At 62.7% G+C, this 24,125-nt stretch overlaps 1 protein-coding gene across 9 annotated transcripts in view; it reads right to left on the bottom strand.

Annotated features, from left to right (window-relative positions):
- Positions 1–24,125, bottom strand: part of OSBPL5 (oxysterol binding protein like 5) — a 69,310-nt gene that overhangs the window by 29,426 nt on the left and 15,759 nt on the right. For 3 of the 9 annotated variants that reach the window (XM_082341857.1, XM_082341855.1, XM_082341854.1), the window contains exons 2-3: positions 1,545–1,701; positions 227–309 (exon numbers count right to left, since the gene is read on the bottom strand). The exons of 1 other annotated variant lie outside the window; for it this stretch is intronic. In XM_082341857.1, coding sequence (XP_082197983.1) covers positions 227–309; positions 1,545–1,680 — 219 coding nt within the window. In that variant the 5' untranslated portion in view covers positions 1,681–1,701. Of the gene's footprint in view, positions 1–226; positions 313–1,544; positions 1,702–24,125 lie in introns of those variants that run through there. 5 more of the 9 variants (XM_082341858.1, XM_082341856.1, XM_082341863.1 and 2 more) reach the window with 4 other exon arrangements.

The following is a 24,125-nucleotide window of genomic DNA, read 5'->3' on the forward strand; positions in this document are numbered from 1 at the left end:
TCCGGGCCCTGCATCCCCGACCTGTGTTAACCAAGAAGGTGGCTTTGATAAACAACTCACAAGCTCTGTGACTCCGTCCCCGGCCCCAGCAGCCTCCCTGATTCAGAGCCAAGGGCTGGGAATGCTGGGTTCGGCCGGCGGCCCTGCTGCCCCCTCCCTCCAGCCGCTTCCCATCGTCCCCAGGGCAGGCTCCCTGCCTCGGGTCCCCCCACAGCCGGGCTCCTACCGGTGGCACCTTCGTGGCAGAGCCTGGGGTCGGGGGCCCTTCACCCCTGGGCGGCGATGGGCTGTTGGGCTCCATGCCCTTCCCTGCAAGAGAGCGGCCGGCGTGAGGACCGGGGCACGCTGCCGGGAAGCTCCCCCGCCGCTGCCCAGTGTGTGGCAGGCGAGGCACGGGCACCGGCCACGGCTGGCCTGGGTGGGGCAGGAAGCCAGCCCAGGCGGTGGCTGCGGGACCAGAGAGCTAATCAACACCAGCCAGCGTCATGAGGGGGTGTCACCGCTGGGAGGAGCCCAGGTGCCCTGGGCGCTGGTGTGGCACGTCCTCTGGGGTCTGTAAGACAGGCCCCCTGTTTTCAGTTCAGGGTACCCAGACCTCGCCTGGCTTCCCCCGACGCCCCAAATCCGCTGGCTGGAATTCCATTGCTCCCCAGTGCTGGGCTCTCGGAGGGAGGTGGCCGGACACTGTCCCCGCGCCCCTCCCGGCAGGCTTCCTCTCCAGCTTGCTTGAGGGGAGGGAGGGGGGCGTGAGGGGTCTGGATTCGACCCTGGGGGGAGCGGTTGCCCATGCCTGGCTCCGTTTGTTTTTTTTTTTTAAACATCGTTATTGGAGTATAATTGCTTTACAATGGTGTATTAATTTCTGCTGTATCACAAAGTAAATCAGCTATACATATACATACATCCCCTATCTCCTCCCTCTTGCGTCTCCCTCCCACCCTCCCTATCCCACCCCTCTAGATGCTCCCTTTGCTATGCGGCTGCTTCCCACTAGCTATCTATTTTACACTTGGTAGTGTATTTATGTCCATGCCACTATCTCACTGCGTCCCAGCTTACCCTTCCCCCTCCCCGTGTCCTCAAGTCCATTCTTTACTGCATCTTTATTCCTGTGCTGCCCCTAGGTTTTTCAGAACCATTTTTTTTTTTTAGATTCCATATAGCTCCGTTTGCTTTGAAGCAGGTTTCTAAAGCTCAGGTTCACGGGCACGAAGAAGACGGTGATGGTCTCACAGGAGGCCTGAGGCCACCCGACGGCCACTCCCACCCGCTCCCTGTGGCTGGTGGTTTATTGCCAGGTCCCTGCAGGAAGTGGAGGAGCAATGACTAGGGGAGCACCATCCTGACCCGGAGGCACCAGGGGCTGGGCTGTGAGCACAGCAAGGCCGACGCCCGCCCTCCCCAACCGGGACAGCACAGAGAGGGAAAGGGACCTGCCCGAGGCCACACAGCTGGGCCTCGAAGCTGAGGAGGGCCCAGGCTCGGCAGCTGTCCCCGCCCGTGGCCCACGTGCCAGGTGACCAGGTTCCCGTGTGGACGCTGACCTGGACCCAGAGGGTCGAGCTCATTCTCTCCACCCAAGAGCAGGGTGCGGCCGAGTTTCCGGGGGTCGACTTTCTGAGGGGTGGAGGAGGGCGGGCACAGGGAGAAGCGTCGTCGCAGGAAGGCCTCCTCCTTCATGGCGTGGGCGCTGGGGGGCTTCTGGAAGGAAGGAGGGGAGAGCACTGGTCACGCCTCACGCCGAGGCCGGGGCAGCCTGGGGCCTGGAGGTGGGCATCCTGCATCCGCCCCAGCAAGGGGACCAGAGACACGCCGGAGAGTCAGGGCCGAGTGGCTGGGGCCACCGTGTCTTACAGTCAGGTCCCCACTCAGGGGACGTCTCAGAAATGGGACGAGGGCCCGAGGGGCCTGCAGGTCACCCAGGGAAGGCTGCACGGCCAAGCTCAGGCTTTCCAGGGCCCATGTCAGAAGCCAGGCCCGGACCAGCCCCGCTGGAAGTTTGGCTGTCACAGGTGTGGCAGGACCCCCTGCCCCCCCGGCCCGGCACTAAGTCGGCTCTGTAGGACCCTGGACACGGTGAAATGGAGCTGAGGTGGGCCCCTGACCCATGCCGGGCCACCACACCTCCCCCCCCTAGGGGATGGAGCTCCGTGCACGCGGGAGAGGGGGCCAAGAGCTGCCCAGAGAGGGGGACGCAGGCAGGCCAGACAGGCGGCCACAGAGCTCTCAGGGGAGCTGGCAGGAGGCTGGGGTCGTCCCTGAACCTGGCCTGCCCATCCCGCCTAAGGATGCCTCGAGACCCCGCCTCCTGCCCTCCCCTGCTTCAGCTCCTCGGCTGGGTTTCTGATACCTGCACCCAAAGCACCTTAACTCGGAGAGGAAGTGCAGGTGTGCTTATGGTGAGGTGCACCCGAATCCACGCTCCGCCCAAGACATCACCTTCCTGCTTCACAGCACTGCCCAAACTAGCGTCCGGTTCCAACAGAAGCAGCAGCCCCGGGGGAGCCCGACGGCCAGTCCTTCAGGTGCCTGCCGTGCCCTCCCAAGCCCTGCCACTGCCCCGGTCTGCCCAGATCAGGAAAGAGGCAGCTCCCTCTGTCTCCTGCCCCCTTGCAGCCCCACCCCGAGTGGGGCCGGGGCAAGCAGCTCCCAGTGGACCATACTGCGCCACCGACGTCAGCCCATTTTATGGATGAGAAAATCATGGCTCCAAGAGCTGATGGCCTAGCCTTGTGGTCATGGCCTGGCGGACGTTGGCAGAGCAGGAACACTGGCTCTGAATCCTGGGCTCTTTCCACTTCCTGAGGACGTGCTGCATAAAGGCCCAGTGACCGATTTCTCCAGGCCCAGGGGTGCCTCCTGCCGCCTCCCGGGTGGGCCGGTGGCCTCCTGCCAAGCCCAGGACAAAGTCCCTGCTTTCTCCCCTGGCCCTGGGCCTTCCTGGGCGGGGCAGCAGACACACAGAGCCTTTCCTGTTGTGACAGGTGGGCGAGTGGACCTGGGCGGGGCTTCAGGAGTGGGCAGGGTGGCCCAGGGTTCCGTTGGCAGCCCCAGAAACTCCTCTGTGCTCCCTGCCCAGGGGTCAGAGTAGGGGGGCTCCAAGGCTGCAGTGGGCCCAGGGGCCCCTCCCTTCCTAATCACTACCGTGTCACCTGGCTAAGCTTGTTACCTCTGCCATTTCACAGATGGGGAAACTGGTTTCAGAGAGGGTGGGAGTTTTGGCCCCAGGTCGCACAGCTGTTAATTGGCGACAGCTGTGCTTGAGTCAAGTAGGCTGATTCTCAATCTTGGCCCGGGTCCCCCCCTCACCAGTTCAGCTTAGCTTCTAGCAAACCCACTGCGGGGGAGGAGGGGGCGGGCGTCTGGAAGCCCAGGCCCTGCTTGCAGAGTCCCCGTGGTCACTCGCTGACTCCCCACGTGTGTCTCAGGCCAGGAAGCCAGCACCTGAGAGGAGGCCCGCCGCCTTCTTACTCATGTAGCTGAGATCTTCCAAGCACCCGGCTGGCAGCCAAGGTGAGTCAGACCTGCTCCTGCCCTGGGGGCCCCAGGACGGGTGATGAGGGATGACACAGGTAGGCCTCCCTCACCTGGAGCTGCATGTCTCTTAGGGGTTGAGTCTTGCAAACTTGGGGCAGGGAGAGGGGCTCCTGCCCACACATCTCAGCTCCCCCATCTGGCCATGTGCCCCAGCTCTACCAGGGCATGGTGGGGAGGGCACAGAGGTCACTGGCTGCCTTTCTTCTCCCCCAGCACAGCTAACAACCAGCGACCAGTGGGACTCATTAGTCTGTGAGCCCCACCATCTGCTCATATATACCATCCTCCCTTCCAACTTCCCTCCCTCCTTTCCATCCATCCATCCATCCATCCATCCCCCCATCTTCCCACCTGCCTATCTGTCCATCCATCTAACCTCCTAGCCATCCATCCATCCACCCAAACATCCAATCATTTAACCATCCATCCATCGATCCATCGATTGATCCATCCATCCATCCAAACTCTCCTCCCTCCCTCCTCCGTGAATCTCTCTTGTCAGCAGAGCAGCCTGATTTCCCGTCCCCCCTTCCTTCCTATTTGCCCAATAATCAGACACATCAGAGGTGACATCCAAATGGCTGAACAGCTGGTGCAGGCAGAACAGACACCCACCAATCCGAGTGCAGTGCCGGCGTGCACCCGTGGATACCCCCTCTGTGTCCTGACACCCCAGACCAGGCGCGGGCCCCCAAAGGCCCCCCCTCTGACCCACTCGGACAGCGAGGTGGCCCCTCTCCTTCGGCAAGGCCTCAGGGTGTACACGCAGCCCCTCGGTCTTCCCAATGCCCACCCCTGGCTGCTGTCTGTGATCTCATTTGGGGTCAAGGAGAGGGAGATCCTGCTTCGTTCATTTCAGAGCTAAATCCAGGGCCCCTCTCGCCAGAGGCTCCTCACTGCATTTAGAGCACAGTCCGGCCTCTGTCTCCGTGTCCCTGTTTTCCAGGCCATCCAGGACCCCTGCCCGCTCCTCCCACCTCATTCCCTGCCTGGCTCTGTCACCCACTTGCCCCAGACACACTGGCCCCCGTTATGTTCCTTGAATATGCTGAGCCCATGCCCACTGGGGCCTCTGCTCTGACGTCCCCCCCCCGAATGCCCTTGCCCACATCTCCGTCCGTCCGTGTGGCTGGGTCCTTCTCAAATTCCACTCTCCGCTCAAATGTCACTTCCCAGAAGGTTGCCACCCCTCTGTCTCACACAATGCCACATCCCCGTGGAACAGTCCAAGTTGCTGGAGTGTCGCTCCTGCATTCCTTCTTCTGTGTCAACTTTCTTCCACCCCCGGATGCAAGTTCCAGGAAAGGGGACAGCACTGTCCCTCCCGTTTGCTGCGTCTCCCCAGGGCCGGGAGCAGGGACTTGCAGCGGGCGTGAGCGCCACTCCGCTCCAGGGCTTGGGGACCCCAGAGCCCGGGGTGAATGAGGCAGCAGAGCAAACGCCCCTGGGCTTCGTTCCTCCTTCTCCGCGGGTTAGGGGAGGAACCTCTGGCCAGCGTCAGCTTGGGGGCCGATTTCCACGGTAACCCTGGTGAGGTTCCTGTCCCAGGCCTCCTGCCACGCCTGGTGCAGCCGAGGACTGAGGCCCTGCCCTCCAGGCACCGGCAGGAGGCAGGAGGAATCCGGCACCTGGCAGGTCTGCGGACCCTTGGAGGCTCCAAGCCGGGAGGACCGCCAACCTGATGCTGGGCTGACCATGCCCTTGGCTGCTGCTCTGCACCCCGCAGGGAAAGCCGAAGGCTCGTAGCCCAGGGAGCACGGACCCGTGAGGACGGGAGCCAGTCCGTGAGGATGGAGGGAGGATGGAGGGAGGGAAAGAAGAACAGGTGGATGAGGAAATAGACTCCCAGGCTGAGCCAGCAACCAGGGACCACACCCACGGCAGGCAGCTCTCTCCTTCTGTCCCGGCCTGGGCTCCAGCTGCCCAAGGGCTCAGGGCACGCTCTCTCTGGGCCCAGCCCTGGGCCCTTGGAGCCTGGGTTCTGCCCGCCTGAGCCGTCTCGGGCCGCCACGTGCCTTGCCCTCACTGGCCTCCCCAACCTCTGACGGCTGGCCTGTGCCCCGACCACAGTAACACCCCTCCGTTACCCTTGGTTACTGGGGTGATGCTCGTCTGTACACAGCTCGCCCTCGGCCTACAGTTGCCCAAATTCCTCCCCCGCTGCCATAAACGAGGCTGATTTGACATTCGGCTGTGGCTTCACCTGGTCCTTATTATCATGAAGTCCAGGTGTCTGAGGGGACACTGCAGGGCCTGGAGGAAGGAGCCCAAGGGCGCCCCGACACAGTGAGACGGTCCCCAACACAGCACGTGAGGGGGCCTGAGTGTGAGGGGCCCTGACATCCCTGTGCGGGAGCCTCGGGTGTTTCAGCAAGAGGGGGGCCCCAGCCCAGAGACCCCAGGGCCCCCTACGGGGGAGCTCATAGTGGAGGCCAGGAAGCAGGAGGAGGGGCGGCGGTTGGGGAGAAGGTCACTGGGTGTCTGTGGCCTGGGACTGCCCAGCCCTGGCCAAGCCTCGGGGGAGGGGTTTGCAGGCCTGGAGCTCAGCAGGGAAGCCGCTGCCGCCCCTGCTCAGACCCAAGACCAAGCCAGCCTCGGGGCTTGGGAAGGCGTGGCAGCGTTTCCCACGCTGACCTGCAGGGTGTAGGGCGCAGGTGTGGCCAGCTTCCTGCAGGCCCTGGTAGTGGTGGCACTTCTGGGGGACGGTGGGCTGTGGCTTGCTGCGGGAGCCCTCGTGGCCCACCCAGCAAGCAGGAATCCCAGCCCTGGAGGCACACGTGCCCCTGGGGACAAGCCGCCTGCCGCTGGGAGCGCCAGGTTTGTCTGAGCGAGCGGCCGGGGAGCATTCCTCCCCATCGAGGCAGGCGGCCAGGCGGGCCCACCCCTTGGCCCGCGAAGCTCCAGGTGAGGCAGGGCTGGCCTTCTACCCCTCCTCCTCCCGGCTGGTCCCCGCAGAGGGACCCTGACCCTGGCTCACCCTGTGCGGCTGCCCTTCTCGGCCGCCACAAAGTCAGACCCCGAAGGGCCTTTCGGGAAGGAGGGGGGCAGGCACCAAACCTTTGGGAAAGGAAGCACTTAGAACCTGGGCCTGGGGTGGAGACTCACTGCCCGACGCCAGGCACGGCTCTGAGCGGAGATGCCGGTCCCAGAGCCCTCTCGGGGGCAGCACGTCTGCCCGTCTTGGGGCCCGAGGCACACACCCCTCGTGTCTTAGTTCGGGCCGTGCGGTAACTCCCTGCCGGGCTGGGCTTCCGCTGTGGGGCACATCCCAGCTGATTCCTCGACTGCCTGAAGCCCCGGGTACCCACTCAAGCTGGGCACCTGTAGGGCCAAGGCAGCATTTCCAGAATGAATTAGCTCACGTTGGCAAGGGGGTTGAGAGGGGCTAGGGCTGTCGCGGGTCAGGGAGTAGCCCTGGGGGCCCAGAGCAAGTAGGGCAGGGGCCCCTCCCGCAGCCCTGCTCCGGGCAAGGTGGCGGCTGTCCGGGCATCCAGGGCCGGACACGCCTCCCCGGCGTCCTCTGAGCCCCAGCAGCCTCCCCGCAGCCTGCTCCAGACCCCTATGCCCCGCCTGCACCCCGAGGATGCAGAATGCCCGGGCTGATGGGCACCACGGGGGCCTCAAGTGAAACATCACTGCCAGTAGCCGTCAGGGTCCTGCAGCCACAGCGGGGACGTAGCCACGGGTGGTGTCTGGGTGCATCCCCGCCCGGCAGCAGGGGGCTGGACAAGGTGACCTTCAAGTTCTACCCCGGCTCAGGAGCCGTCCTGTCAACCGCAGGTGCCTCCTGGTCCCCTTCCTTAGGGCTCCCCACTTCCTCCTGCCCCGTTGCCACTCCCGGGCCACCTGAGAGGTGAGGGGGACAGGTAGGGGAGCACAGGACGGGAGGCAGCTCCGACTTCCGGCTTGGCCGCCCTCACCCTGCACGGCCTGGGCAGGCTCCTCGGCTTCCGTTTCCCTTCTGGGGCATGAAGGTCCCCCAGCGTCGGGGGCAGACGGGTCCCACGTGGTGCTGGCCCAGAGTAGACAGGGTATAGGTCAGGCTCGGCCCTGCCCGGGCCAGCCCTGTGTCCCTGAGTTCCAGCACTTGCTCGGGCACCTGGTAGGTGACAAGCTCTCTGCCCCAGGCCAAGGCCGCCTGGCCAACATCAAGGCCTGGAGAGCTGCACAGAGCCCACCCTGCCCCTCCCCTCCCCCACTGGAAGCTGCCTTCCGAGCAGTTATTTGCCTCTAAACGCTGTCCCCTCCCTCCACCACCAGAGGCCCACCTTCGGGCCCGAACAATGTGATCTTTGTAAAGAAAGGTCATTGGTGCCTTATCAGCCAGCACAGGCAGGATGCCCAGCCCGCTTATCTGGGGCCAGAATCCGCTGAGCCGCTTGCAGCTCTCGTTGGGAAGGGCTGAGGCTCTGAGAAGGAATCCAACAGAATCCCGGACTCACTTCGCATCCCACCTGCAGGCGTGGAGGTGGGGGAGACGATTCTGAGCCTGGGAAAAGGTCCAGCCCTGCCTGTAATGGCTTTGTGGCCTCAGCTGGCCATGCTCGTCTCTGAGCCCCTATTTGTAAAGGGGGGGGTTCCTCTGAGTGGGGGTGGCAAAGTCCCCTGCAGAGGCCGAGACGGTGAACCCAGTGTGAGTTCCTGGCTGCCTGGTTAGCTTTCTCACCAGTGGCTGAGTGTCACAACTGGCCCAGCTGTGCTAGAGGGTAGGAGGGCAAGGGTTCCTGGGCAGGGGAGATGCGGCTCGGGCCACGGGGTGCTCTCTGTTAATTGGTGGGTGCAGGAGAAGCAGGCACTTGCAGCCCGGCCATCACCAATGTGCCTGCACTCACAGTGCACTCACTTCTGCTTGAACGAAATGGATTGTAAAAGGCGAGGGGGAAAATGCTCTGAAATCACAGATAAGCTCAGGGATGAAGCAACGTGAACCCACCTGCTTGGCTCTCTGTCTGCACACCCAATGGAGAGGTCAGCAGATCCCAGGGAAGGACAGCAGCCATCAGTTAAAGGACAGTAGCCATCAGTTAAAGGACAGCAACCATCATGTCAACACCACACATTTGCATTCCAGAAACTTGCTAAGGTCCCAAGGCTAGTGACCATGAAGTCCCTGCCAAGAGGACCCTCATGAGGGTCCAGAAACATGTCCTGGCTACTGTCCCCCAGCTGGACCTAGCATCTGGGGCTCAAACTGGGCAGCCTGAGCAGCCCCCATGGGAGCAGCAGCCCCTTCAGCGCACCCTGGCATGTGGGCGCATCCCTGACGGGTCCAGACCAGTGTTCAGAACTTTGGACCTGTGCTTATGGACCCCTGACGCGTCCCAGGCCCTTTCATATGCATTATTCCACCTGATGTGATTCTTATGATATCGGAGAGGTGAGGGTAGCAGATCTCATGATCCCATTTTAAAGATGCAGATCTCATTTTAAAGAGGTCCCAAGAGCAGAAAAGACCAGCCTGAGGTCCAGTGGCTTGAACCATGCCCGGGTCCCCGCGAGGTGGCACAGCTTCAAGCCCCCAGTCCCCGTGCACTTTGAAGATGGCTGAGGGCAGGGACAGAAAGGAAGTGGGTACAGGATCCTGGGGGAGGTGGTGGGAGTCGGGTCTCCCCCAGAGAGACAGTTCCCAGACAGGCCACCTCGGAGTGGCTCAGCCCTGCAGAGAGGGGCAGGAAGTGGCCTGCCCTGCTCAAGGCCTTGCCTGGGTGTTCTCGGCTGACTCAGCCAGATCACGTGGCTGTGGGAAGGGCCGGGCCCTGGCACCCGCCCACCTGGCTTCCTGACCGACACGGGGCCAACTGGCACACTCAGTACCACGATCGGCTGGCCTGGGCACTGCCCACTTGCCACTTCCTCTGCAGCAGGCCCCTCCCACCCAGTTCTAGGAAGGCCGGGCCACTGTGGCCTGATCGGATGTGGTCCCCGCTGCAGGCCTGACCCCACCCTGTCCTACCCAGACCCTGCCTGCCCACCTGTCCCAAATGAGAGTTTGAGTTTCTGACGCAAACTGCATCCTGGCCGCAGTGCTCTGGGACGGGGAGGGGGTGGGGAGAGGGCGGGTGATGTGCAACCAGGCGGGAGTGCAGGGCAGTGGGGAGGACGACGTGGAGGGGGAGGCAGGAGACCCCAGGAGATGGGCCCGCCGAGGGTCGGGGGTCGGGGCTGCCCACCCTCAGGCCCAGCATCTGAACCAGGCAGCTGGATCTGGGCCCCGGAGTGACCGCACGCCCGAGTCACTGCCCGTGCTGTGGGGCTGGCTGCTGACCTGAAGTCCTCCACACGCTGGGGGGCTCTCCCAGGGGTGCTGATGTCTCCCGGACACCCGCTGTGGCCTGGCTCTCCCAGTGGGGCTTCTGCCCTGCGTGACCCCTCGCCCGGGAGACGCCCCACAGGCCGCTGCCTGCCTGGGTGGTGGCGGCCGATGGACGGCAGTTAGGCGACTGCCCTGGGGGGCACTCGGCCACAGATGGGCACCCGCCATCTGGACCCCACGGCTGCCCATCTTCCCTCATTGCAGGGCCGAACCTGGGCGGGAAATTCCAATAAGAAAAGGAGAACCAAGTGGGCCAGGGGCTGCTGTGGCCCAAACTCCCTCCCAGCGGGCAGGGAGGGGCGTGGAGGGGGTTGGGAGAAGAGGGGAAGTGGTGGGTCATTGCCGACCCTGAGGGGATCCTGGGGGCTCAAGTGAGCCTGCACTCCCCTCCAGACCCCTCCAGCCTCAGCCTCTCCCCCTGCCCACCCCCTGCTCCCCCCATGGGACCTTCCACATCTGCTCCTGCCCTGGTGGCCCTGGGGTGGGCGCTGAGTGGGCCTGAAAACTAGGTAGGTGAGAGCGGCAGCCCCTGGAGGAGCGGTCGTCCAGGAAACAGAAGGAACCGAGGCCAGGAGGGCTGCCAGCGGATGGGTGGGCCCGAAGCCTGCTGGGGGTCCCCAGAGGGGGGCATTGGTCCCGGGCTCTGCAAGGTGGGAATGGGCACAGCCGGGGGTCTACCTCAGGGCATCTCTGTCAAGGATCTCCCTCCGCAGGGGAGAATCTGGCCCAGGTTCCCTGAGAAACACCCACCATCTTGGGCTGTATTAACAGAGAGTGAGCCCCCAGAAAAAGGGAGGGGGTGATTCCAGTGGGCCCTCCTTGGTCAGACTGCTGGGTTCTGCCCTGCGCGTCTCAGCAAGGGGTCGCCCAAAGGAATGCTCCGTGAAGGGCCAGGGCGGTGCCGCCGGGGAGTGGTGCCACCTGGGAAGGGCGCACACAGCCCAGCTCTCCTCTGTGTCCCTCGGGTGATTGATGGTGTGAGCTCCGGGCAGGGCGGGGCTCACGTGGGGCTCAGACAACCACCATCTGGGGAAGGGGAGGTGCAGCGCTCACAGCCCAGGAAAAGGCAGAGCGTGCGCTGAGGCGGGTGGGCTCCTGAAAGCACCTAGAAGCTCCCTAAGAGACTCAGCAGTGTTCCCCCCCGCAACTTGGGTGGGGGGCCCCCACCCCTGAAAAGGCTCAGGTCTCCCACAGAGGTCATGGTGGTGGGATCCGGAGGTACGGGTGCAGCAAAGCCTTCCTCGCCCCCAGCCCCTGCCCGTACCCCAGCCCTGCAGCGTCCCTGGAATTGGGTCGGGCACCCCTAATCCAGCACCTTGGCCACACCTGAGCAGGCATCACTGTAGCTCCTGCAGGGAGGTGGCTACCCGGTCCGCTGGCTGAGAACGCTGAAGCACGGCGCGGCAGGGTGCCCCCAAACCCACTCAGGACCCCACACGAGCACCAGGAACTCAGCCTCATCGGGAGGGATGCAGCCTCCGTCTCCTCCCTCCTACCCCAGCCCGGCTGACCCGGGCCAGTTCTGCGTGCGGAGAAACCCTTCCTCTCGCCAAGAAAAGGCGCCCTCACTCACGTGCCACCTTCACAGGCTCGCTGGTGGGTCATCTTAAATGCCAGCCAGCCTGGCCCCCGGCTGCTCGGTGCTGGGTCGGGGGCGCACGCTGGCTCGCGCAGGGGAGATGAGGGCCTGATCTCGCAGGACCCACTCTCAGCAGCCCCTGGTCCTGTGCTCTTGGGTGCGTGAGGTCCACGGAAATCCAATGCCCGCTTTTCCCACAAGTCGCGCGAAGTATACCCCAGCTGGACTGTGCCCAAGGCTGGTTCTGGGACATAAACGGAGCATAATTCCCGCACGGTGTCCACCAGCTCGGCCTGGCCTCGGGGCCCTCCCCAACCAGAGAGAGGGGCACCGAGGACCCAGCAAGCCTGGACCCCCGGAGACGGGCAATGTCTCCCCACCCACCATGCTGTACAGCATCGAGCCGGCGACTGGGGGCCTGGCTGGGGCGTCCCGGTTCCCTGATCCCCCAGGCTTGCGGCAGCCCAGGGTTGGCCGTGGGCACCTTGTTTCTGAGACCAAGGAGGTCACAAGAAGGGCACCTGGTTAATTTTATGCATCCACTTGACTGGGCCACATGGGGGCTCAGACATTTGGTCAAACACAATACTGGGTGTGTCTGGGAGGGTGTTTCTGGATGAGACTGACATCTAAATCAGTCGACTCAGTAAAGCAGATGGTCCTCCTCAGTGTGGGTGGGCCTTGTCCAATCAGTTGAAGGCTTAAATAGCACAGAAGGCTAAGCCTCCCCGACTAAGAGAGAATTTCTCCTGCCTGATGCCTTCGGACTGGGGTGTTGGATTTTTTCTGCCTTCAGACCTGAACTGAAGCATCCGCTCGTTTCCTCGGTCTCGAGGCCGCTGGCTTTTGGGGTGGAACTAAACCATCAGCGCCCCTGGGTCTCCAGCTCGCCGACCACCCGCGGATCTTCAGACGGCTCAGCCTCCGTGATGGTATGAACCAATTCCTTACAATAAGTCTCTCCCTCTCTCTCTCTCTATGTATATACATGTTTATTACATATAGATTATACGTCTACAGGTACACACACCAGACAACCCTGACCGACACACTCGGACGTCAGGCTGCCCTCTCCTCCTGCTATGATCACTCACAACACAGCACAGGGGCCCGTGATGAGAGCACGGGTGTAGCCGGCGGTGAGGCAGCACCACGGGGTGGGGAGACCAGCCACGCACCTATCAGTGCCTCGGTTTCCTCGTCTGTAACAGGCTGATGACAGCACCCCTCGTAGGGTTATTGTGGAGACAAGGCTCGCAGAGGGTTTAGCATAGCAGCACCAACAAACATGAACTACTACCGTTCGCAGCATGGAGCCCTGAAGAGATAAGCCTGACATCAGGAGCGCAGCGATGCCCGGGGCCGGGGAAGGCTTGGCGTGGGGCCGGACAGAGACAGTGCAGTCCCCTTTCCGGGGAGCCGTCCATGGGGAAACCAAAGCCCTCTGGGGGACTGAGGCTGAGAGGTGGGCTCCCGACAGAGCTGGGAAGACCAGTGTGACTGCGAACACCGCCACGGGGCCACGGAACACAAATGTGAGAGTCAGGCGTGTGCGCGTGGGCCCGTGGCCAGCTCCTCAGCTGGTTTGCTCGACGGCCCCGGGGATCCGGGCGGGCAGACGCCGTGCAGTAATTATACTCCAGTTTTGTCCCAAACCAGCCTCGGCCACACTGCAGGTGGAAAAGACTTTGCACAACGTGTGGGAAAACTGAGCATGTGATCTCAGGGAAGCGGATCCGCCTCCCTGCTTCCCACGCTCCATAGGATGTGCAGCCCGACACGCGGCTGCCACCCCTTTATTTGGTGTCGACGTTGTAGCCCCCGGAGGGCTGAGACAGAGAAGCGTGATCACAGTCTGGGTTAAAATAACTGAACTTATGCCAAGAACCAACTATTTACAACACACACGATAACTCACAGAGAGAAAACAAACTTATGGTTACCAAAGGGGAAAGGGGGGGAGGGATAAATTAGGAGTTTGGGATTAACAGATACACACTACTATATATAAAACAGATAACCAACAAGGTCCTACTGCATAGCACAGGGAACTCTACTCAATATCTTGCAATAACCTATAGCGCAAAAGTGTCTGAAAAAGAATATATATGTGTAAAACTGAATCACTTTGCTGTACACCTGAAACTAACACAACATTGTAAATCAACTATACTTCGATTTTTAAAAAAAGTCCGAAATTAAAAAAAAAAAACAACAACACTTACTATAGAAGCCACGCCACCTGGCTTAACATACAATTCTACTGCTTCCTCTTTAATGCCCAACTGGCTTCGGACTCCACAAAACCCCTCCCTGGCCTCGTCTGGGTGGAGGGCGAAACCTCCTTTCCCAACTGTTCCCCCCGAATCTCTCCTCTGAAGGAAACGAGCTCCGGATCCAGGGCCCGGGCACCCTCTCTGCCCTGGACACAGCCGAGCATCCTTGGGCCACCCCCCCTACTCCTCGAGGCTGAAGGGGGAAACAGAGCCTCACTGGGAATGACCTGTCTCTCGGGACCCTAAAGAGCCTTGGTCCCATTCCTGTGCGCCCAGTCTGCTCGCTTAGGGGAAACTGCTTCCCCTTGAGCCTTCAGACGAGCGGGTTCCCCGCTCACGGGGAGCCCTGGGGGACTCACTGGGAGGACACCGCCCCTGTCATGACTGCTCCTGGTGAGGATGGGACGTGGCTCTCAGGACCCAAGCACCAGAGGGCGAAGACCCCGGGCTTCCTGCTCACCTGGGAATGGTCGGCACCCGGCTTCCTCCAGGAGAATCTGCACTGGGGGAGGACATGGACCCCCGACACCCTCCCACCCAGCACTGGGCCAGTGGGGTTTCCAGTAGGGCTGGAGCTCATTCTTACATAACCCTGGGGTGCAGGGCTCACCGAGGTTTCCAGGAGTTGGGTTTTGGGGGGTTTCGTCACAAGTTGAGTGCACGGAGAGGGCAGGAGGGGGCCTGGCTTCTCTGATGTCCAGGGCGAATCCTTGCATAAACTGAAAGTTCCCTCTTGCTGGACAGTCCCAATCCTCACACACCCCCCAGGGTGCACGCACCCCTGCATCGCGTCCTGCAGGGCACTGAGGAGTCAGCAGGGGGGCGGCAGGCACCGTGCCCCTCCTCCCCTCCTGCCGGCCTCCAAGCCTGTCCAGGGCCTGGGAGGATCCTAGGTCTTGGAAGCAAAAAAGACCGCAAGCATTGCAGTGCTCCGTTTTCCCGCCTTCTCTCCATTTTACAGATGCAGTAACTGAGGCCCCAAGGGTGAGCTGACTCACCCGGGGACATGTGGCCGGGTGGCACCGCCCCCTTGACTCCCAGCTCATCTGGGGCAGGCGTGCTTGCCCCCCGACCCCCCGCCCGGCGTCAGCCCCAGGGGAAGGGCTGCCCACATCTGCTGGGACTGCCCTGAGAGCCAGAACAGGAACTCCGGAGAGAGAACGTTTATTGGGCTGCAGGTCCGTACAGCAGGGAAGCCCACTGCCTCCTCGCCACGTCCCCAGCTTTCCCGGCCCCGCCACCTGCAAGAGCCCAGGACCCCTCTGGGGGGATGGGCCGCCCTTCTCTCCCCCACGTCCTGTGCTTCTCCTGCCACTCCCCCTGCAGCCCGATCCGTGAGCACCTACTCTGCGCTGTTCCGCCGCCCTGGCCCTCCTGCAGCCCAGCCCGCAGGTTTTAACTTGGGGAGGGGCTGTCTGTACTTCTGGCTGAAGCCCACGGGGTCTTCCTGCACGGCTCCTGGCGCCCCTCCAGCCTCCAGCTCAAGGCCTTGTTCACCGCTGACCCGCTGGGCGGGCAGCTGCTGGGGCGGGAATGGAAGCCCTGCCTTCCAGGCCCTTCTGGGCTAACCAATAGGGGCAGCCCCCCACCCAGTGACCCCCAAGTCAGGCTGTGGGCCTCCCAGTCACAGCCTCCACCTGCCACTCCCTGCTGGTTTCTGGGGAAACCCGTTCCGTCAGCTGTCATGCGCCTGGCGGAGAAAGTGGCCCTGCCAGTCGGGCAGCACCAAGCTGGCACTGGGCCGAGGGCCCCCTCCTTGTCCTGCCACGGTAGGGACAGTCCAGGGAGGTGACCTGACATCTCAGGGATGTGGTCACCAAGCTTGCGGACCCCTGGCCCTTCCTCCAGACCCTTTTGCTCACTGGACCCTCCAGCCCACTGTCAGGGCGCAAGCAAACCCCACTTGAGGGTGTCCAGCTTCCTGGTGCCAAAGTGTCAGTGTGACATCGGCCTGAACCACGAGACATTGCTGGGCGGGGGGACATGCCAAGGGCTCACAAAGAGACCAAAAGAGAAACAAGCAAGAAATGAAAACCTATATCCACAAGCAACGTGCACACACATGTCCAAAAAGCAGAAGCAGCCCAGACTCCCATCAGCTGATCAATGGCTAACCAAACTGTGGTCCATCCATACCAGGGAATATTATTCAACATGAAAAGGAATTCATGCTGAATTCATTAAGAGGAACCGTCTAGAAGGCACCATGCAGAAGTGATGATGGATGCTGTTTCTTTAAAAAAAAGTCAAAATTTCAGGACTTATCACATTTCCATTGATCATAATCACAGTGGCCAGTGGCCCTGCCAGCCTCCGGCCAATCTTGAGCTCCGTGGAGTGGACCCATGGCCCTCTCACCAGGTGTGTAGTCAGCACGCCTGACCCGTTCTCCAGACACTGAAGCGGCAGCCGCCCAGCCCGAGTCCTGCCACCGTGCCTTGTCCAGTGGAGATACTGAGGTTTGGAGAAGGGTCCAGAGACCCCCGACGACCCCCGAGGTCAGGGCTCCCCGGGGCCATTGGGGCTGAGAAATGGCCCTGTGGGAGAGGTGAGAAGGCAGGGCTTGTCCTCCAAGCTCTGAGACCTAAATCTGGGTCTGTCCCCTGACACATTGGTCACGCCATGAAATGACAAGCTCTAAAGCGTGAAGCTGCATCGGGCGCCTCGTGAGCATAAAGTGACAGCTAAAAGTGAGACCGAGCGTGACGGGGGACACAGCGACCGCTCGGAGGCCGGCTCGGGGTCAAACGTGTCCCTCTGGGTCGGGATGAGCTTTACAGATACCTGTCCAGACAGCTTGCTGCCCCTTCGTCTATGCCTGCCTTCGGGGACGCCCCAGGGGACCCAGCCTGCCAGTCGGCGCTCCCTCTGGGCCCCATCATTCGCCCTAAAACACCTCCCCTTGGTTTCGACAGACAGCCCCATCCCAGCCCCCGCGGGCGGCGCCCTCCCTGGCCCCAGGAGAGGTCAGGCTCCTGGATTATCTGATGTGTGGGAGGGGCCCACATGCTGAGACCACAGGGCCACCCCCGCCAGGCTGTCCTTTCTGACTGGGGAGGAGGTTTGACATCCCCCCTCTGCCCCCCAGCCAGTGAAGGCCAGTCCAAGGAGACAGAGGGACTGGTGGCTTTACCCATCAGGGCTGGACCCAGAAGGGCCTTCTTCCTTCTGGAGGTTAGAGGTCACAGCAGCCAGTGTCCCCTGTCACCTGCTGACTGTAGAGGTGGCCGGTGACAGTGGCAGCTTCACTGGGTCCTGAGGCTTTTTGGAGAGAATTAACAGCTTTCCACAGAGAGGGGCTGCATCAGTGTCCTGGGGCGGCCGGAACAGAGGACCACAGGCTGGGCAGTTCAAACAACAGAAACGGATTCTCTCCCAGTTCTGGAGGTCAGAGTCTGAAATCAAGGTGTCGGCAGGGCCACACCCTCAGAGACTCCCTCCTGCCTCTTCCAGCTTCTGGGGGCCCCAAGCACTCTGTGACTTACAGAAACATCCCTCAGTCTCTGCCTCTGTCTTCCCGTGGCCTCCCCTGCGTGTCCATGTCTCAAACCTCCCTCTCCTTCCCTTTCTCCTAAATCACTGGATTTAGGGTCCACGAGATAATCCAGGATGACCTCGGTCAAGACCTTTCTCTTAACTACCCTTGCAAATTCCTAAATCCAAGTAAGGATGCATTCACGGCTTTTGGGGTTAGGACTTAAGACATATCTTTTGGGGGACACCATTCAACTCACTGCAGGGAGTTTCAGGGGCACCCAGCTCAGCAGAGACCTGGGGTGGGGATGAGGCGTATCAGCACCTTGCGGCCACCCACGGGAAGGTACGCAGTGCTCCCCTTGGCCGGCAGGAGTCCCAGTGGTCCTCGTCCCCTTGTCCCCTCCGCTTGCACCTGCCCCTCCCGCTCACCTGGGTCATGCCGACACCCATCAGCTCCTCCCACTGTCCCATCACCCTCAGCAGAGCCACCTTTTACCCTGTCACCCCCCTTGACTAACCTCCTAGGGCTCCATCCCCGGATGAAGCCTCAGACCCTCGCGCCCCCGCCCCTCCACCATGGAGCCCCCAGCGAGCTCCTGGGAGGTGGCAGCTCTCCTGCCATGCAGGCGGCCCTGGTACCAGGTCCCAAATGCCAGGCAGCTTCACGCATCCCTGCCTTTGGTCTCCCGGGTCCCTGGGCCAGCGGTGCCTCCCCGCTGCCCGACACCCCCCTCCAGACCTGGCACCGGCCCCAGCACTCAGCTTGGTGTCACCCCCGACCCTGAGCCTTCCAGCAAGCTGGTCCTGCCCCCAACTGCTGCTTCCTATTTTTTTTTTTTTTTTTTTTTAGTATTTATTTATTTGGCTGCGCCAGGTCTTAGTTGCATCATGTGGGATCTAGTTCCCTGACCAGGGATCTAACCCGGGCCCCCTGCATTGGGAGCACGGAATCCCAACCACTGGACCACCAGGGTTCTCGAGGGTTGCGAAGATCTGTTCTGGCTCCGGCCCAGCACCGGCTGGGGACCCCGAGGCTGGGAAGGGCCATGTTCCCTGGAGCCCGAGCATCCCAGGGGTGTGTTCTCAGGGGCCGACTTCTCAAGGCGCTATCACAGACTCGAGCCCCCCACCCCGACCCGGCAAGAATTGAGTGTCATTTTACAGGCGAGGCCTGGGCAGGGAGGGGGGCCCGGGGCTGATGGGGTCTGAATGGAACCCAGGCCTGTGGCCCTTCTGGAACGAGCGGTGGTCCATCACATGCTTTCTTTGTGTCATCACTGGAGGAAAGTCACGCCGCCCAGCGGTGCTCCCCGATGATTCGGGTGGGCTGAGGGCTGTCTGGGGAGTCCCCGCTGCCCCCCTGGGTCACGCCAGCCCCAGCAGCGTCGGCCCCAGAGCCCAGGGCAACCGATGATCATTTCTAACTGACGCTTATATCGGGGAACCCCGGACGGACACCTGGAGCTGGTGGAGGCCCGGGAGGTGAGCAGTGTGCCCTGTGGGAGGGTGGCAAGGGGTCTCTAAAGGTCTGGGGGCCCTTGCAAGGGAGGGGGAGAGAAGATATAAGTGGCCACCCCAGCCTGAGAGGGGGCTGGGCTGCAGCAACATGGTGGCCGGGGCCCCCGACGGGCATGGCTGCTGGACCCGGGGACAGGGCGTCTGGCTGGTTCCCACCGTCCGGCTGGTTTGGGCCCTGGGCTTCCGCTGCACTTTGGGTTATGTGTCTTCAGCAGAACCGCTGGGCCGCCGGCATGTGGTGATGGGGAGCAGGCAGGTTTCTCCTCGGGAAGGGGGCTGATCTTGGGGTCCCTCCAAGGCCCGGGAGAGGATGGCGTTGGCCTTTGTAGGGCCTGGCACAGAGAAGCACGGACCGCGAGAGTATCAGGGGCGTGGAGCCCGTAAACCGAGGGGGCCTGGCACCTCTATTGCTCATGTGTCCCCCGCGCCCCTGTTTTGCGGGGGGAGCTGAGAGTTTAGACGCGGCTCGGCTGAGGACAGAGGGGTCTTGTTGCTCCAGTGCCCCGCAAAGCCCAGGGATGAGTAAGGACCGTGCTCCTCAGAGAGGGGACGGGCATGCACGGCGGGCCGGGGCTGGGGGAGGCCAGGTGGTGGGGCGGGTCCAGGCCCCAGCTCTGCCCCCGGGGATCCTGCCCAGGCTTCAGTTTTCAGGGAGAAGGACTCCACGGGCACAGCCCTCTCCCCAGCTCCAAAGTGAGAAAAATGAGTCGCGGTCACAGGAAAGATGGCTTCTGCGCAGACGCCGGGCGTGTGTGACCAGGTGTACGACTCGCGGGGTCCCCAGGGCACGGGGGGGGGGGGGGCGGGTGTCATCCTGCAGCCGAGCCTCGGGCAGCCTGCCCTCGGGGCAGCTTCAACGAAGCCTTCCTTCTCCAGTGGCAAAGGTCTGGCCAGCCTGGTCAGGCCCGCTCCAGGGGCTGGGCTGGACAGAGGCCTGGAGGGGCCCAGGTGATCCTGGCAGAGGTCCCAGGAGGTGGGGGCGCTCGGCTGCAGCCCTCGGGGTCGGATGTGTTTTACACGCTGTGTCCCCAAGGGCTGAGCACAGTCCTGCCCCTGCTGGTCAGCCTGACTTGACCTTGAGCGCTCAGGCAGGGCCAGTCACAGACCGAGGCCGGCCCAGGGTGACAGACTATGGTCTGCTGGTCGGCGGGAAGCACCCTGCTTTCAGGCTGCTCCTTTGTGCCCTGTGGGTCAGCCCAGCGGACACCCCATGAGCACACAGCCCTGAGGATGGACGGAGGGAGGGAGGGAGGGCCAGGCACACAGCCTCTTTGGAGGGTCGTTTGTGAGCGTGAATCAAAGTGTCAAGCACGAGCGTCCCTTGAGCTAATGATCCGACTTCCAGAAATTTACTATGGGGCGTAAAATCCATATAATCAATATCTGTGCCAAGAGACACGTGGGAGGATTCGCTCTGCAGGGCTATTTTCAGGAGTGAAAATACCCGTCGACAGGTAGGTGCCAAGTAAACGAAGGGATGTGGGTGCAGCGGATGCTAAACGTGGCCACGGAGACCACGCTGCGGACTCGAAAGGGATGCCGAGGAGTGGGCTGTGCCTCAGCGACTCCAGGGCGCGGTGACGGAAACCGTCAACCTGCGAGTGTGCAAATCAGTCCATGCGACTTTCTCTGTCTCGTCTGCATCTCCACGAAGAGCGCGCGCCACTTTTACTGCGGAGCACGCCCCCAGCAGAGCTGTCAGCAGCCCGAAAATAAACAAGAAGAAGCAAGAGATGCTGGGCCTCCAGGGGGACGGGAGGAGCTCTTGTCCCGGACTCGGGGAACTCGGGGGAACGTGGTCTTGCAAGGTCAGGTGGCCCGAGGGCCTTGGAGGAGCGTGGGGAGGCCTGGGGTCCCTCTTGCCCAGCTGGACCCCCTCTCTGGGACCCAACAACCCCATACTCCCCCCACTTGCACGGCCCCTCCACCTCCAGGCCGGAGTGGACCGGAGCCTGCTCTCCAGACGCCCACGGCCGCCCCAGCCTCACCGAGAGGCCCTCAGCTCCCAGCACCTGGCAGGGCCGGTGTCTGGCCCGGGACTACTCCCCTGGGCTGCTCCCCCCATCCTAGGTCTTGGTCTCCTGTTCTTCACACGACCCCCCCCACCCAGGTCTCAGAACCTCTGCTGCAGCATCTCCTCCATTCCTGGGGGCAGGACCCCAGGAAGGGCACCCGGCTTGTCCCTGCAGCCCCACTGCCCGGGGAGCATTCGGCAGGTAGCAGGTACTAACGGTGATGCTCCTGGGTTGGGGGGGGGGGGGATGGAGGTGGGGGGGATCTGACCGAGTGGGATGTGTATACATTAGGCGCTCAGGAACCAGACTCGGCCGACTAAGGAAGTGACCTCTCCACCTTCAGAGCTGCTCCAAGGGGCCATGAACAGACTGGGGGCAGAGGGGACGCGGGGGAGCACAGCAGAGGCAGAGGCTGGGGATGCACGGCCCAGAGGCCCATCCCGGGACTCCGCCGGGCAGGGAGGAAACAGCGCCTGGAGTCTCTCCTGAGGGAGAGGTGGCCTTGACCCCTCCAGGAGTTCCTCAAGGTCACGGAGGTGTCCGGGGTGTGACCTTCCAGAACCTTCCCCACTGCCTTCTCCTCCCCAGCGCTGTGTGTGGATGGCCACAGGGCCCTGTCCTGGAAACCCCGCACAGACAGATCTGCAGGGGAACCTGGGGACACCTCCACCCTGAACATGCGCTCTGACAGCGGTTATGAAGGCAGGCGGCTAAAGAAGGAGGACGCGGTGGGGGGGTGAAGGTCAGGAGGTGAGCACGAAGGTCTATTTTAAACCCGAGTTCAGGGAGATGCGGTGCAGCGGCGCCTGTCCGGGGTCGGCTCTGGGGACAGCGGGGCGTCGAGGGAGCCTCTGTTACGCCGTCCTCTCCGCCCTCGTATTTCACATTTTCCTTGATACAGAGTCAAAAGGGAGAGGCTCAAAGCTCTCTCTTGAAAGCTTAAAGGGAGAATTTAATAAAAGCCTTGAAGCGAGAGAAGAAATTCACATAACATTAGAGTCCCATCCTCACCCCACCCCCCAAACAAGGCTCAGAGCTTAAAAGACTAAAAACAAGCCAGGTGCCTCTGAGGACACCGAAAAGGTGACAGCCAGCCGATCAGAGCCTGCACCCCGGGGAAAAGCCAGAGCGCCCTCCCAGAAACACGGAAGGTTAGAGCCTCGAGGTGATCCAGATTCAGAGTTAGCCAGGTAACGAGCGGGAAGAAGAGCCGCGGGTCCCCAGTGCCCACCGCTCGGTGGGCTGCAGCGTCCAGAGAGCGTGGACCCCCAGCGGCTGGGCCCCCGGCCTCGCCCACTGCAGAGCGGCCTGGGGCCCTCCAGCCCTGCCCTAGGCCTTTCAGAGGCTCCGGCCTGATGATGTGGGTCTCCCGGCTGTCCAGGGCGTATCCCCTGATTCACAACAGCCCCCCAAGATCAGCAACACCCCCCCCAGAGGCCCCGAGCCGGGAACCTGGCAGAGGCTGGGGGCGGTGGCCTGGGTGCCGCCCTCAGCTCCCACCGGCCTGGGCTGGGGGCGGTCACCCCTCGGAGACCACCTCTCCAGCAGGCTGCCCTGCCGGGCGGCCTGGACACCACTGTGACACGTGCTGGGGCAGGGGACTCTGGCAGCAAGCCCCTCGTCACTCCCCTCCCCACCACCGCCGCCGCCAGGACCCCGCTCCTCGGCCCTGCCCGCTGGGCTGCCGGGTGGCCGGTCAGCTGGCTTGGAGCCCGCGCAGCCCGTACGGATGGTTCACGGCCAAACAGCACGCTTGTACCCGCTCTGGTCGGGCGCGCACTGCCGCCTCTCCCAGGCTCCTGGGTTTACGTCCTCTGGGACCTCCTAGGGGGCAACCCCACCACCAAGAGGTGAGGCCAGGCGCTGACCGGAGCCGACGGCCAGCGGGTCGGGTGGCTCGAGCCCTTGGGCATGCCTGTGTGCCCCCAAGGTGAAGGCAGCCCCCAACCCTGCTCCCTTTCTTCCTCTTTGATCATCAAAACGACCCGGCTCTCGCCGACGTGTCAACGGGCAGTCACTGCCCTGGCCGGGCGCCAGGCAGCTTGGGGTACCGCCAGCCTGGTCACTGGGCCCTGCCGCGTGTGCCCTAAGTGCCAGGTGCTGGCACACAAGTGTGCGAGGTCCTTGTCTCCCTTTTCCACCCTGAGTGCTCACCCCTCGCCCCCCACACGATGACGTAGGCCTCTGAACCCGATCAGCTAATGTTTCCCCCGCTAGTGTCACCCCAGCCTCCTGAGTGGTCCCTGCTGCCCGGGGTGCCAGCAGCCCAGGTCTGAGCAGAAGGGGCTGCAGGACCAGGGAGAGGCGTGCCCAGGGCAGCTCCTACCCGCAGCCAGGCAGCCTGGAGTTGCCCTCAGGAACCAGAGTCCCAGGGCCCCAGGGAAGGAGCTGGCACTTTTTTTGCCTTCTAAGAGGCTCTTTTGAAAGAGTGTTTTTCGGTTCCCAGGTAAACACAGGTGACACAAGCACAGCTGCTCTCCCCGGGTTCACTCCCCAGGGCCTGGGACCCGCTGAGAGCCTCGCAGGAGGGGAGGAACCAGGGGCCCTTGAGCGCGAAACGAGGACCTGGCCCGGGGGTGGGCATGCCCGGTGCACCCAGGCCTGGCCGACCGCTTTAGCAGGACCCAGGGAATTGTGGGCCTGGAGGGGCTCATGTCTCAGGGGCAGGTCAGCGGCCAGGAGGCCAAGGACCACGATGTCCCACCTCCTGATGCCGGGGCCAGCGACCTGTGCCCCGCGGGTGTGGGTGCTGTGAGAGCTCACTGGACAAACGCTGGTCCAGGGGAAGCAGGACACGTCCCATCCCTTGGCGGGGAGGTCTCCCCAGCAGTCACACCCAGCTCAGCCAGGCACCCGAGCGGTCCTTGCCTCTCCGGAGGCCCAAACGATCTCATCCGTATAATAAGGCAGCCCTCTGACCCCGCATCCAGGATCGCTGGGAGGACAACGTGGCCACATCCGTGAGGTCACCCCTGTGTCTCCGGAGTGCCATCCCCTCTCCTTCCCACCGTTCGGTCAGTCAGAGCCCAGCTCTCAACCACCACGTCTCCAGGAGTCTCAGCAAGCTCCTGGCCACTGCCCACCGTGGCCACCCACTCCTGGGTGCGGCGGGTGGGATGATGGCCCCGCCCCCAAAATGTATGTCGACATCCCAACCCCTGGGACCTGTGAAGGTGACCTTCTTTGGAAATAGGGTCTCTGCAGATGTGACCGAGTGAAGATGAGCCTGCATTGGAGCAGGGTGGGCCCTGGTCCAGTGACCGTGTCCTTATAAGAGGAGAACAGGACACAGACACAGGAGAAGGCCAGGTGACCCCAGAGGCAGAGGCTGGAGGGACGCGGCCACAAGTCCAGGGATGCCCGGCTTCCGCAGAAGCTGGGAGAGGCAGGAAGGTTCCTCGCCCAGAGTC

The sequence above is a fragment of the Balaenoptera borealis genome, assembly GCF_965194805.1.
Source record: "Balaenoptera borealis genome assembly, chromosome: 11".
Classification (NCBI taxonomy): Eukaryota; Metazoa; Chordata; class Mammalia; order Artiodactyla; family Balaenopteridae; genus Balaenoptera; species Balaenoptera borealis.